The sequence below is a fragment of the Megascapheus bottae genome, chromosome 6, assembly GCF_031878675.1.
Source record: "Megascapheus bottae isolate mThoBot1 chromosome 6, mThoBot2.hap1, whole genome shotgun sequence".
Classification (NCBI taxonomy): Eukaryota; Metazoa; Chordata; class Mammalia; order Rodentia; family Geomyidae; genus Megascapheus; species Megascapheus bottae.
In genome coordinates, this window is record NC_143514.1 from 24,307,458 (window position 1) to 24,321,582 (window position 14,125).

General features: G+C 35.9%; 2 protein-coding genes across 2 annotated transcripts in view; one reads left to right on the forward strand and one right to left on the reverse strand.

Annotated features, from left to right (window-relative positions):
- Odf2l (outer dense fiber of sperm tails 2 like) overlaps nt 1–14,125 on the forward strand; it is a 108,127-nt gene that overhangs the window by 33,858 nt on the left and 60,144 nt on the right. The gene's annotated exons all lie outside the window — the stretch shown is intronic.
- Clca2 (chloride channel accessory 2) overlaps nt 1–14,125 on the reverse strand; it is a 28,238-nt gene that overhangs the window by 8,615 nt on the left and 5,498 nt on the right. The window contains exons 4-9 of the mRNA XM_090333966.1: nt 12,560–12,671; nt 10,617–10,776; nt 8,524–8,751; nt 5,036–5,266; nt 3,775–3,952; nt 2,757–2,863 (exon numbers count right to left, since the gene is read on the reverse strand). Of these exons, the coding sequence (XP_090190092.1) occupies nt 2,757–2,863; nt 3,775–3,952; nt 5,036–5,266; nt 8,524–8,751; nt 10,617–10,776; nt 12,560–12,671 (1,016 nt within the window). The remainder of the gene's footprint in view (nt 1–2,756; nt 2,864–3,774; nt 3,953–5,035; nt 5,267–8,523; nt 8,752–10,616; nt 10,777–12,559; nt 12,672–14,125) is intronic.

Consider the following 14,125-nt stretch of genomic DNA (forward strand, 5'->3'; position numbering starts at 1 on the left):
TTTTTTTTTCAGGGAAAGCTTAAAATTTCCTTTAGATTTCTCCCCTGACCTATTGGATGTTGAAAAAGAATTTTTTACTTTCTACATATGTGTATTGGCTCCAAAGTATTTTTTTATTAAAGAATCTATTAACATTGATTTTTACATCATATTTCAAATGACATGTTTAACAAACAAGTGTTCAAGAAGGGAATCTCTCTATACAATCACTGGGACTTAGTTTTTAGAACATAATCAAAATTAGGCTAAGGGTTTATATATCATAGATACATATTAATTTATGAAATAAAACATTATGTCTATAGAGTCATAGATTTTTATGTCTATGTAGTTCCAAAGTATTTTTATTGCATTGTGATTAGAAAAGATGAGCAATGAAATTTCAAAATTTCAGTGTTTGTGGGTTACTTTAGGTCCATTTTATGATATATCCCTCTTGGGAAGAATGTGTATTCTGCAACTATTAGACAGAATGATCTATAGATTCCTGTGAGATTTGTTTAGTTCAGGGTCTAATTTTACTGTGCTCTCTCCTTGTTGATTTTCTAGTTGATCACTGCATTGATTAACTATTAAATACTAATTCACTTCTTATTATTTTATTAGAATATATATCTCCATCTGGTATTAGTATTTGCTTTATTATTTGGGTGTTCTTTGGGTACATATGTATTTAGAATCATTACTTCCTCTGGCTCAATTTACCTTTATGACATTGTATAATAACCTTCTTTGTCTTCCCCCACCCCCATTTTCTACTTCAGAATCTGTTTCATCCAGGATAAATATGACTATGCTTGCTTACTTAGAGTCCATTTGCTTTGGATATCCAAAGCTCTTATTTTATATATATCCTTAGAAGTGAAGTGAGTTACTGGATTTGGGCTATCTTTCTTTCTTTTACTTGAAGAATTTAATCCACTTACATTTAAGAGACTTGTTGCTGGATAATGTCTTTTTAGAACCCATTTTGTAACTTGCTTTCTCATTTTTTTTTGTAGTACTAGGATTTTTAACTCAAGGACTTAACACTGGTAAGGAAGGTGCTTTACCACTTTATCCAGGCCAGTGGTCCTTTTTTATTTTCTAATTATTTTCCCAGTAAACTCTCATGATTTTGCCGGTGGTTTGCTACATACTAAGGTCCTCCAGCCTATATCTCCCATATTCCTGGGACTACAGATGTTCACTACTTTGCCTAGCTTGACTGTTAGGATACAGTTTCACAAACGCTTTGACATAGCTGGCCTTGAAATGCAACCTGTCTAATCTTTACCTCCTGAGTATTTGGGATTATACTCCAAACTTTCTCCCAGTCCTGTTTTCTAGTTTTATTGTAGTTTCTCTTTTTTCTTTCTGTCATTTTTTAAATTATTTACTGTAGCAGTATGCTTTAATTCTTTATTACTTTCAGTCTTCCAAGTACAGATTTGTATTTTGTGGCCTACCAGAGGCTTACAAAAAATCTCCTTTTATAGTATAACCAACTACTTCAAAGTGTCAGCAAAATTACATGATTGTAAAGTTAAGAAAGAAACAAAAAAACAAAAGAAAATATAATAGAAAACTTTGCACTTGCACTCCTTTCCTTTCCACATTTTGAGTTTTTTGATTTCCCATTTCACTTTTTCTATTTTACTTAGCTTTCTGGCATACTGATACAATTATTATTTTTCGGGTTTTTTGCTTTTAGTTTTCGCACAAACAGGTATGAGTGATTTTATGCACCACATTAAAATATTAAATTATCCTGAATTTGTCCTTATATTCTTAGCAGTGACTTTTATTTTCTGATGTTTTCTTCTTACCTCTTCACATCTTTTTATTTCAGTTTGAAAACCATCCTTTATTATATCTTGAGGGACAGGTCTTATTTTTTAGCTGTTGTTTTAAATACTATCTTTGTTTCCCTCATGTATGAAGGACAGCTTTGGTGAGTGCAATAGGCAGGTTTTCCCCTGTAGTGCTGTCAAAATTCCTTCTGGCCTGTGAGATTTCTGTAAAGAAATCTGCTGTCAGACAAATTAGGCTACCCTGTAAATTATTTCTTTCTCTTCCTGCCTAGAGAATATTCTGCTCATATTTAATCTTTGAGATCTTGAGTATAATATGTCTTGGGCATTTTTAACTTCTAATGATGGAATGATGGTAATTGCCTTTACTTTGTACATATAATGTTCATGTTAAATACTTCCAAGCAGTAATTTACTGAGTTCATTGTTTACATGAAGTCATTAACTTTGGCAGCTTCATTAACCATCTGTGAGGAAACTACAGATAAAATTATTAAGTTATGTCTAACATATTAGATAAAACTTTTATGATTAAAGAGCTAGACATATTTAGAATCTGATGAAATTGTTGATAGCCCTTATTCAATAGAGGAACTTCACAGTTGTTAGAAAGCAAAACCAAAATATAGTAGAGATAATGAAAAATGAGTACGAAACTAAAACTTAGTATATTGTTTTTCGTTTTTCTTCTGGACCTAGCTTCTACTTTGTCTCTGTCTCTCCCTGTATTTTGAGCCCTCGAGACAAACTAAGCTTGCCAAGCCCAAGGAACCTTTACAGGAAATGGTTCCTAGAAGCAAGCAGCACAGATAGTCAAGTAAAAATGAGTTTTGGCTCCTTACAACCCTTTAAACATAGATTACTACATATTTAAACTAGGTTAACCAAGCACTAGCACAATTCATCTGTTTCATTTCCTGACTTCTTCCCCATTACTACACATAACATTGAGGAAACTCTGACCTGAACAATTTGCTGAAAAACATCTCCAGTTCCAGAGGAAATTCTACTGAATGCATCAATCATGCTGTGGCAGTTTGATTTCTCTGGAACAAAGAACTTTAAACCTCCTAAAATACATAAGAAAAATATTAACTATTAAAATGGATAAAATACAACAACAATAAAAAGTTACATGTTTGCCTATATAACTATAACTTTTTTTCTTTGCATCAGAGTGCAAGTTTTAGGGGAAGTAGGAGCTGTGCTTATTTTTCATAATCTGGCTTGTAGTCTAAAGAGGATGGTTTTGCCTGTTCTATTATAATTGTACTGTCAGGGGCCTGAGCGTTTTTTGGGTTTTTTTTTTGCATTTTTTTATTGTAATTAGTAAAAGGGTTACATGATATTTGCCAGATAGAAGGTGCATTAATTCATGTACATTGATACCCTTTCACATGTCTTGGTACCCATTTCCCTCCCCCCCCACACCCCCCACCCGTCTTGGTTTTCCCCCCTTCCCTATCAAATTTCAAATAACCAAATACAAATAAATTCAATATATCAGATAACAAAGTGAGATACTATAACAATATGAGATAACCAAGGGGCAGCAAAGGAGATGAGAGACAACATAGTACATTAAGGACAACAATCAATCATTCGTTCTATGGCTTTTGTTTCGATATCCTGGAGGTCCTTTCAATTGGGCCTGAGTGTTTTTGTTTTTGTTGTTTTTTTTGTTTTCCCTCGAGGCCAGAGCTCTACTACCTTAGCCGTACTTAGCTCTACTTCAGATTTTTGGTGGTTAATTGGAGATAGAAGACTCCCAGTGTTCCTGCCAGAACTGCCTTCAAACCATATTCCTTATCAGCCTCCTGACTAGGTAGCATTATAGGTGTGAGCCACCCACTGGTGTCTGGCTCTTTCATTTGATTTTTTTTCCCAATTAAGCCACAAAATCTGAGTTTTATCATTGTACTTTGAATAGTCAATTTTTACAAACTGCTGTAAAAGGCAAGGTTTTAGACATGTTTTTAACCTGTGAGATGTGATAGTTTCTCCAGTTTTCCAACCACAGATGAGCCCAGGGCAATGGAATGCAGGGTGGAGCCACTGCTCAGCACAGCGGGCAAGCAGTCTTCCACAGGACCATCTACTCCACTGGTCACCAGAATCACCACAGAGCCATAAGTTTTTCCATTGAGCTTTTCAACCACCTGAACAGAGAGCATCAGGCATTTGGAAGGAGCACTTCAAATTGTCTGACAGAGCTGAAGAATTCACTGTCATTTAAATTTCCCACCAGCGGAGCACATATCTCGTGGAGATCCTTTACGATTTTGTGTCCTTGCTCTTCCCACATCCAGCCCCCTCCTTACCCCTTCACAGCCTTTGCCGCTCTCATGTGCCATGGTCAGCTTGCTTTTGGGAAGGAGGATTTCCTGTTTGTATCACTATGATGTATGCATGGTTTAGAACAGGGTGCAGCATTACTGCATGGGAGCCTTGCCTCTAGGATACAGTAACTGACTAAAAAATGGACTGAGAGCAGCAGTTCTCAAGTTTAGCTCCACATCAGAATTAGATGGGAATGGGGATTTTAAAAATGTTACACATTTGATCTATGAAATCAGAATCTCTGGGAATGAAATCCAAGCACTGGATTTATTATCATTAATGATCATTTTGGTGTTTAGGATGAAACCCAGGAACTCATGAATGCCAAGTAGGTACTCTGCCATGGAGGTAGGCTCCCAAATTCCTACATGATTTCTAATCAGGTGATTTTAGTGGAAAGCCTAGGCCAGGAAACATTTGGCTATAATCAGGGACAACCACAGCTGATAGCTTTGTTTGTACTATGATGCTTGACATATGGGTCCATACTAGATTCTGATGGACTCTGATATTTTGGATTCCTATCTCTAACATTAACTGACTCTTACATGACTATAAGCAGGTACCATTCATGCCAGTTTGGGCTTGGAAAACCCAAGGGTAACAATGGCCACAGCTCTAAACAAGGACAGTCTCAAAACAGGGACAGTTTATAAAGTGCTCGGTTGGTTAGCCTTGACCAGTATAGTCATTAATTTATTCATCCTCTCAGTGAGAATTAAAGCAACTATTAACTTTTTTCTAGGCACAGAGAATACCATGTGAACAAGATCTGACTCATGATTTTAAGCTGAAGTGATTGCAACCACGCTGTAACAGATCACTTCTAATCAGAAGAAGCCTCAGATATAAAAAGAAATCGCAAATCATGATGGTGGTGACTGAGGCTTTGAATACTCTACCTCAAATCCTTTCTTAAGCCCAGAACAGATGCTGGCTTCTGTATCAGCTGATACAGTGGTAGGCAAATATGAAACCAGTAGTTTTCGGTCATCATCACTGTTAATTTGGTGTAGCTGAGTTTTGATTTCTCCTTGGCTATTAAAAGTAACGATGGCTACAAAAGTATGAACTTCTACAATCTGCATCAGGTAAAATTCAGCTGCTTGTTGCAGTTGAAGGAGTCTGTTGGCCTATGTTGCAAAAAGGGAGCAAAGAAAGGGGGAAAATTGAATGATAGACAAAAGTATAACCAAGTATGTCAGTTAGCAAATACCTCAGTACATTGTGTAAATATGTTGCCTCATACTATTTTGGGTCGTAAAGAGTGATACAATGCTAGAATACCTTGACTGATTGCAGGACAAAACACATGCTGTAAAAAAGCTAGCTTTTGTTATTAGGTGGAAACAAGCTATTCCATTCAGAATTTAAAGGTCCATGGAGAGCTGAGCACCTGCTATGATATCTGTCTCCAACCCAGCTATCTTCCTTAATATACAGACCTACATCTCACCTTTTTAGACTTCTCAAAGTCAATATATTTTTTTTGTTTTTTTGCCAGTCCTGGGCTTGAGCTCAGGGCCTGAGCACTGTCCTTGGACTTTCTCAAGGCTAGAGTTCTACCACTTGAGCCTCAGCACCACTTCTGGCTTTTTTTTTTTAAATTTTTCTACGTATGTGGTACCGAGGAATCGAACCTGGGTCTTCATGCATGCTAGGCAAGCACTCTACCACTAGGCCAAACTCCCGGCCTCAAAGTCAATATATTTTTAATTCAATACCTCTTTCCTAAAGTGTTGTTTCTTATACAAATTGGGGAATAATTTAGGAAGTGGACAAAACAAGGACTTTGAATCCCCCTTTTATCTTTGCATTATTATGTGACCATAGAAAAATTCATTCTCTTTTTATAGCGTTGGTTTTTTCGTCTGCACAATGAATATTGTGTAAAGGCTCAGAATGTAACTATTGCCATCACCATGATCATCAACTCATCATTCCTAATCAACTCCCAACTAAATGAACCAAAACCCAGGGGGGCTCTCTTTTACTGTTTGTAAACAGTAAACAGACTAAATCCTTAACAGATCTGTCAACTCAGTGTCCTAAATTTTTCTCAGATCCATCCATATATTCACTCAATTGGTCACTTTCTCAACGGTAGCCACTGTCAGTTATAGCTATACTAAACAGAACTTCTTTTTAAACAAGTCCCTCTGACTTTGCCTCTTGGCCACTACATAATCTTTCCATTCTAGAAATGGCTTCTCTTTTCTTACCTAACCTCACCTAACCCAACTAATTATATTTCAAGGTTCAATTCAAGTGCACCCTGGTAGTGAAGTCTTCTTTTACAATACGAGGTTGCTGCTTTTAGTAGTGCTGCCACAGAAGTTTTGTGTGTGCATATCACACTGCAATGTGAATGCATGATAGTACATCATGTTTCAAAGCAGACGCCTTTCCTTGCCTTCTCTATATCTCCTATGCCAGCACCTGATAAGTCTGAGCACCTGATAAATGAATTACTGATCAAGATTAGTCAAAAACAGTACTTTTAGGGAAAGGGAGGAAAGGTTTCTTTACTATGAATGTGTTACTGAGCTTATTTCCCACATATTTCATATCTTCTCTTGAGTATAAGCATTCTTTCATACCATCTGTTCTTGCTTAACAGAGACAGATAACCAATAGAAATCACTCAGAGACTATATCTGAGAAAATCTTGCCCTAGTCAAATGCAGGTAGGCAATATGATAAAACTACCCATTATAATTTTACTTGCTAGTGGTGTTCCCATAATAGCGAGATAAGTCAATAAAGGTATATACTCAGGATTATAGATCTGGAGACTAAAGCAAGGTTCAGTACTGTAAGTAAAATATGATTATCATTTATTAAGTTTTATGAACACAAAACTTCAACAACCCCATCCCCCTAATGACCTTATTGCCACAGCAATGTTCTGGCAGTGTTTAATGGCTAGTCTTCTTATTTTTCAGAAAACAAACCCTAATCTTAGCAATTGCTAGTTTCTTTGGGATAATATATTATTAGCATGGTTGACTTCAAACTATCAGTGTGACATCTCTGGATACAGAGATGGGACAGAACTTTTGGTAGCATGTATAAGACTAGGAAAAATCTTAGGAATACAGATCAAGGATCCTTTTGGTAAAGGGCTGGATGGCAAATAGTTTACATTTTTTTTGTCAGTCCTGGAGCTTGAGCTCAGGACTTGGGCACTGTCCTTGGGCTTTTTCAAGGCTAGCATTCTATGTGTGAGCCACAGCACCAGGTCTGTCATTTTCTGTGTATATGGTACCAATGAATTGAACCCAGTGCTTCGTGTATGCTAGGCAAGCATTCTACCACCAGGCCACAATCCTGGCCCATTTTATGAGCCATATATTTTTGGTTGCAACTATTATAGCACTAAATTAGCAATAAATAATACACAGCAAATGAGTTGTTGTATCCTAATTTTATAAACATTGAAATTTGAATTTCATAAAACGTTAATGTAATAAAGTACTATTCCCTTGGGTTTTTTTCCTTAACTATTTAAAATGTAAAATTACTCCTTGCTATTAGCTGTAATAACACATGTTGTTCATCAATCTTTGGGCACAGTTTGCTGTTCCTAGCTAGACACAGGTAAGAGTTAAAAAAAAAACAAACAGAAATGTGTTTTTGTTTTAGTAGATTTGCTTAATTTTAAGTAAAAATTTGATGGTGTTGGAAGTGAACCCAGGCCTTCAGACATACTAAGCACCTACTAACTGAGCAATATCTCCTGTGTATCCTATTTTTATAGTGCCCCTGCTTAACAAGTGAATTACGTGTTTCCTAAAACTTTAACAGTTCAATGTTATGGAAGCAGGTATTATTATCCTCATTTTACAGGAAGAAAGTGCCATGTTTTAGGAAATCACCTTACTCTTGATTACACAGACTATAAGTGAAGACTCCAGGACCTTGCAAAATCTGTTTTGATTCCTTTAACCTCTATGCAATCTGTTGTTTTCCTGAATGTGTTTCCAGAAGACTTCTATGTCACCAGATGACTAAAACAGGGTCTTCTGTCCACAAGATGTGGAAAATAAACAAATAATGGACATGCATGCTTACTTTAAATTCATTTTACTGTCTCAATGAGGTATGCTCACTAAAAGAATCTGACCAGATAGAAGATACATGTCATATATCAAAGTTGGCTGGGAAAAATGAGAGTAAAAAGTTATCTGCAGATTTTATTTATTTACTTACTTACTGTAATTTCTGTGTCACACTTTGGATTCTTTTTCATCTCAAAGAAAATAAGATGCTTTTGATTTCCAAACCTTCACTCACCCACCCTCATTCTTAGCACTTGAAAAATAAAAATAATTTAAACCTGATAGAAAAAAGGATGAATGCTTATAATCACTTCAGTTGAAAATGTTACCTCTGCCATTTTGCTAGAAACATCCAGCACTAAGCAGACCACTTTGTCGCCAGTCTGTAGGATGGAGAATGTAGGTGAAGGTGGAAGCTCAGTCCCATTCATGGGAGAGCTATGCTTAAAGTCATCTGAATCTGCGATTACATCCCATGCACTTCTGAGGCTGCACATTTGGTTCTGTAGGTTTGGAGCTTCTTGGTTGTGGGTGCTTGCATTACAGAACTCAACTACCTGGAAAAAGAGCAAAGTCTAGCAGAGAGAAAAAAAGCACTCCTCCCAGACCAAACATACTTCTCATTCCCAGGCAATTAAAGATAAAAGAAAGGGTAAACTAAAAGGGAAGTGCTACTGCTTCCTGTAAAAATGACCACAAGTTTACAAATCAGCCTTGACACCCTGTGTGTGAATCACTAGCTCCCTGATGGTACTGAAAGCAATTTCTATTAAAGTTTATTTGTGTATGGATTACAGAGTGCAGATCATGTATATATGTTTTAGTCTTAAAAAACACTGTCATGATTTCCTTAGCATGATTATGTTAAGAAAACATGCCAGGAGATGTTATCTCGGTCAGTCAACTCTTTGGAATCATACTAAATGAATACTTTACCTTTTTATAGATTAGTAAGTATATATTATCTAGTCCAAATATTGACCTGTGTAAGTACAACTTAGATGGAAAAGCAAATGTACTTTCCTCAAACCCTCTTCATATTTAGAAATATATGTATGATTCATTTAATGATAAGTAAACTATGTCAGCGTTCCACTTTAAGATATCGTTTGCATTGTAAAAATAAATGATCATCATTTATTCCCATTGGTTCTATTCCTACAAGAACTGAAACTGTTCACCATGTTGAAGAAACCTTTGGACTCTCCAGTCCCATCTTTAAGTTCATAGACAAGGAAGCTGAAGCTTTGAAAAGTAAATTCCTGCTTTGGACATGAATTTCTCAGTAGTGTGGGAGACAGATGCAGAACCAAGCTTGTTCCATTCAGTTCTTTCACCATCCCCACCCTTTATATTTAGTGACTATACCTAGACAAATGTGAATTTGTGATTGCATATTTTCAGTAGGTCTATCAAAACATTTTTATAAGATGTGTCAAATACTATGGATCAAATACTGGAACTAGGTTGGCTTAAAATGTGAAAGGTGTACATTAAAAATGTAATGAGTAGGATAAGGAAAACAAAGTTGAAGTTACAAATGATGTCTACTCTTAATTAAAACCAGACCCAAAGAAAAAGTTACCTAAAAGATTAACAGACAAAAATAAAAACAATGCTTTAATCTCAGCAACATCTCTCAGTCATGGAAACAGAAAACTCAACAAAGGTGTCTGCCCATCGCACTCTCACTGGGTTCTGGGAAGTTGTGTACATATATGCAATCAGGAAGGCAGATTCCAAAGAACCTCTGAATTGTTAAGCCCCTTCCTTTCTGACTCTATGTTCTCTCAGAGTAGGTTTCTGGCAAAAAAAATTAGGCTATCCGATACAACATCCTTCACAGAAACTGGACTGGCCAGATAATAGAAGATTCCCATCACAGAGTACCCTTTTAAAAATAAAGTTATAAAATAATATTTTAGATGTAATACAGGCATCATATGTGAGTAAATATGGAATCATGGCAAGGCTTAGGTACAAAGCTAAGGGTTAGTTAACTTCCCCTGGTGACAGATACTTTTCAAGTTCTAGAACAGTTAAAATATAGTGGTGTTTGCTACCTCAAGTAAGAGAAGTGCAAGTGTTTGTTATTTCACTGTCATTAACCTTATATATTTTCCTATGAATGGATATAAATACACTACCACATGAGTAATTTCCTCTGTGGCCACCAGAGTCTACTTGTTAAATCATCTTCCCTGGAAAGCCGACTACCTTTTTCTAAAGGAATATCCATTTGTTATTATCTTGAGGGAATTCATCTTTTCAATATGCAAAATAAAAATTAAATGAGTGAGCTGTAAGGTCCCTAAATTGGATGACTATGCATCTTATTTGCTTTATATTTTAAATAAGAATTAGTTTATCTTGGGAAGAAATGGAACCTTTTATAAACTTGTAATTTCAAAGACATACTTACAGATGACAAACTTTGCATGAACATTATTGATGCAGTTGCATTTTGGATGTTATGGTAGAGAAATGCACATCCTTCTTTGAAAAGTTTACTTATAATACAGTTTTCTTGGGGACAAGGGCCTTTTTCACATACAAAAACGCCTGTTAGGTCAGAAGAACATCTGAAGATAGAAAGAGAAACAACTGGGAATCGGATACATTTTAGAAATATTTATAGTTATTTTTTCCTGCTTCTTTTGGTGGTATTGAGTTTGAACTCATGGAGTCCTGCTTGCTTCAGTCTTCATAATTTTTTTCAGGTTTACTTTCTAAAATTTTATTATCAGGGTAATATATAGAGGAATTACAGTTACACTCATAAGGTAGTGAGTACATAACATTTGAACACTGATAGTCCTTTCCATGTCAAGTTGTAAAGTTCATTTCCAACATATTGTGAATATCGCTGTTATACTGGCTCATTATTTTCCTCATTGTCTTGACTTTCCCCTTCCATTCCCTGATTCAAATACATTTATTTGATTAGCTTTTATAATAATTTGTAATAAGGATTATAGCTTGCTACACATACATTATTTAAATCTACTCTTAACTTTAGAAATTTACTTTATTGTGTTATTAGAACATGATGAGGAGCTTTTTTTAATTGCTGAAGGGTTCAACATCCAAACTAAACAGGGCCACAGCAAAACATTAGGAAATGGTCTCCACTTTTGGGAGGCCAAGAAAGGACATGAGCAGTAACATCCTGGGGTAGTATTCACTTTGGATTCATAAAGGCAATTTGTTCATCAGGGAACAAATAGAATGATGATATTTAAAAGAATTCCTTCTTCAATGAACAACCTGAAATATTGTCAATGAGCTTGAAACCCTTGCTTTTAGGAAAAGAGTCAGTGAATAGCTACCAAATTTACAGCTGAGGCCAGTAGTATGGCTTAATGGTAGAATGCTTGCCTAACATGCATGAACCCCTGGGTTCAATTCCTTGGTACCACATACACAGAAAAAGCCAGAAGTGGTGCCGTGGCTCAAGCTCTATCCTTACGAAAGCTCAAGGACAGTGCTCAGCCCTTGAGTTCAAGCTCCAGGACTAACAAAAAAAAAAAAATTACAGCTGAGAGAAGAACTCTTTGAGCTTCTATTTCTTGGAAGAATCCAATAGCTTCATGAATCTTCTTGCATATATAGGAATAGTGTATGTATAATATTATGACTGTGTCATTTGCAATAGCAAAAGATTAAAATAATCTGAATATCTAACAAGAGGAGATTGATTGAATAATTATGGTATAATATAATATTATACAATTCTTTTAAAGAAAGAATATATGTTCACATTTATTGAATTTTCTTGAAGAAATACAAAAATAAGAAACTAATATTAGAAGTTACAAAAAAGAACCCAATTAAGACAATGGTAAAAGCAAGACAGCTAAAACTATAATTTTTATGCTGTTTTGATATTTGATTCATAAATATTCCCATTTGAAAAGGCAATTTAATATAAAATCAAAATGGGATAGTCTTTTCTCTGTCAATTAAGTTTTCATTGCCATTGCCAACACTTTGTCTTATCTGTAAGATTTTTTTTTACTTCCTGTAATATTTAAATATGGGTCAATGAGGCATTTAGAGACATTTCTTTATTGTAAAGATGATCCACAATTTTGAAATATTAAAAGTAAGCTCAGGGGCCGGGAGTTTGGCCTAGTGGTTAAAGTGCTTGCCTAGCATGCATGAAGACCCGGGTTCGATTCCTCGATACCACATACATAGAAAAAAGCCGGAAGTGGTGCTGAGGCTCAAGTGGTAGAGCTCTAGCCTTGAGAAAGTCCAAGGACAGTGCTCAGGCTCTGAGCTCAAGCCCAGGACTGGAAAAAAAAAAGTAAGCTCATCAATGCTAGAGTAATAAATAATAAATTTGAAACACAAGAAAAGTACTGACCTTGTACTTCAATTTGACTTCTCCTATTTATGTAGAGAGGTTTGTTATAGTTATATTCATCAAACACACCCCAGCGGAGATGGGCCCATTCATGGACAAACACTCTACCTGTAAAAGGGAGGACTTCTGTTATTTATTATTATTATTATTATTATTATTATTATTATTATTATTATGCTTCTAGAAATCTAAGGAATGGACTTGCAAGCCTAATCAGTTCAAAGGGTCTTGCTAACCCTCAGTCCAAAGAACCAAAGTCCAATTCTCTCTCGTACTTTTTCCTATTCTACATCCAATCATCATTAAAAAGCAGCCTGAAAATATATTTGGTCCTGTAAATGCAAAGCAGTGATTTACTCAATGTACATCTGTTAGAGGATAACAAGGAATCCCATATTCTCTCATTTCCCCAATGAAGCTGTCTAACAACTTTCTATTTCGCTTCAGAATTATTTAGTTCAGAATTTCCTCTTGGAAAATATCTATCCAGGCAAGTAAATAAAGCTTTCTCAGCCTTCAGCCTGTGCTACGCAAGCATGTCTGCTTTTATCTTACAAAGTTAATTATATCTACAATGATTGAAACCCAGGAACCAGGGAGGAAGAAAGGATCAAAAATATCACAAAACCTTCTTGGCTATGCCCTTCTCTTTTGTTTTATTCATTGTCCAAACATATTGAAGGAAATTCCTATTCTGAGCATCAAATCACTTATAAGTTTATGTCAGTCTCTTTAAGTTTCACATTTCTTCCAAGTTCAGCTCATAACTTACTTCTTCCTCATAGACACTTTACAAATGAACTTCTTCCCAAAGTACCTATTCCTTTTTAGTGCTGGAACTCAGGTAGTAATTCTCTAAGCTGACTCGGGTTGTGTAATATTGTGCAATTGCATCTTAGGACAAATGACGAGAAGAGAAAAGACTGGATTAATGTCGTAAGGGGAAGTTTATGTTGACTCATGAAATTTAGATGTTCTGATAAAGGCATATGCTGGTGGATTATTATAACCTCCTTGTACTTTTTTGCAGGGTTCTTTTTATTTATTTATTTTTGTACTGGGTCTTGAACTCAGATTTTAGGTACTGGCCCTCGGCAGTTTTGTTCAAGGCTTGGCACTCTACCACATGAACCACAGCTCCACTTATGTAAAAAGGTTTTCAAGAAAGTATTCTATTGTATCTTTTTTTTTTTTTTTTTTTTGGTCATGGCGTTTGAACTCTGGGCCTGGTCACTGTCCCTGAGCTCTTCAGCTTAATGCTAGTGCTCTATCACTTGAACCACAGTGCCACTTCCAGTTTTCTGGTAGTTAACTGGAGATAAGAGTCTCAGGGACTGGCTTTGAACCATGATCCTCAGATCTCACCTTCCTATGTAGCTAGGATTATAGGGAAAAAAAACCCAAAACAAAAATTATGATTGGACAGTTAGTCCTAGGCCTGCACTTACTTGCTTCTTCCTTGGATATCACTTGGTGTTCACCAGCCTATGTACTGGGATATGACTTGGTGCCTTCTCTCCTAAGTCCTCCCCATCAACATCTGTCCATATCTTGACTCTTCA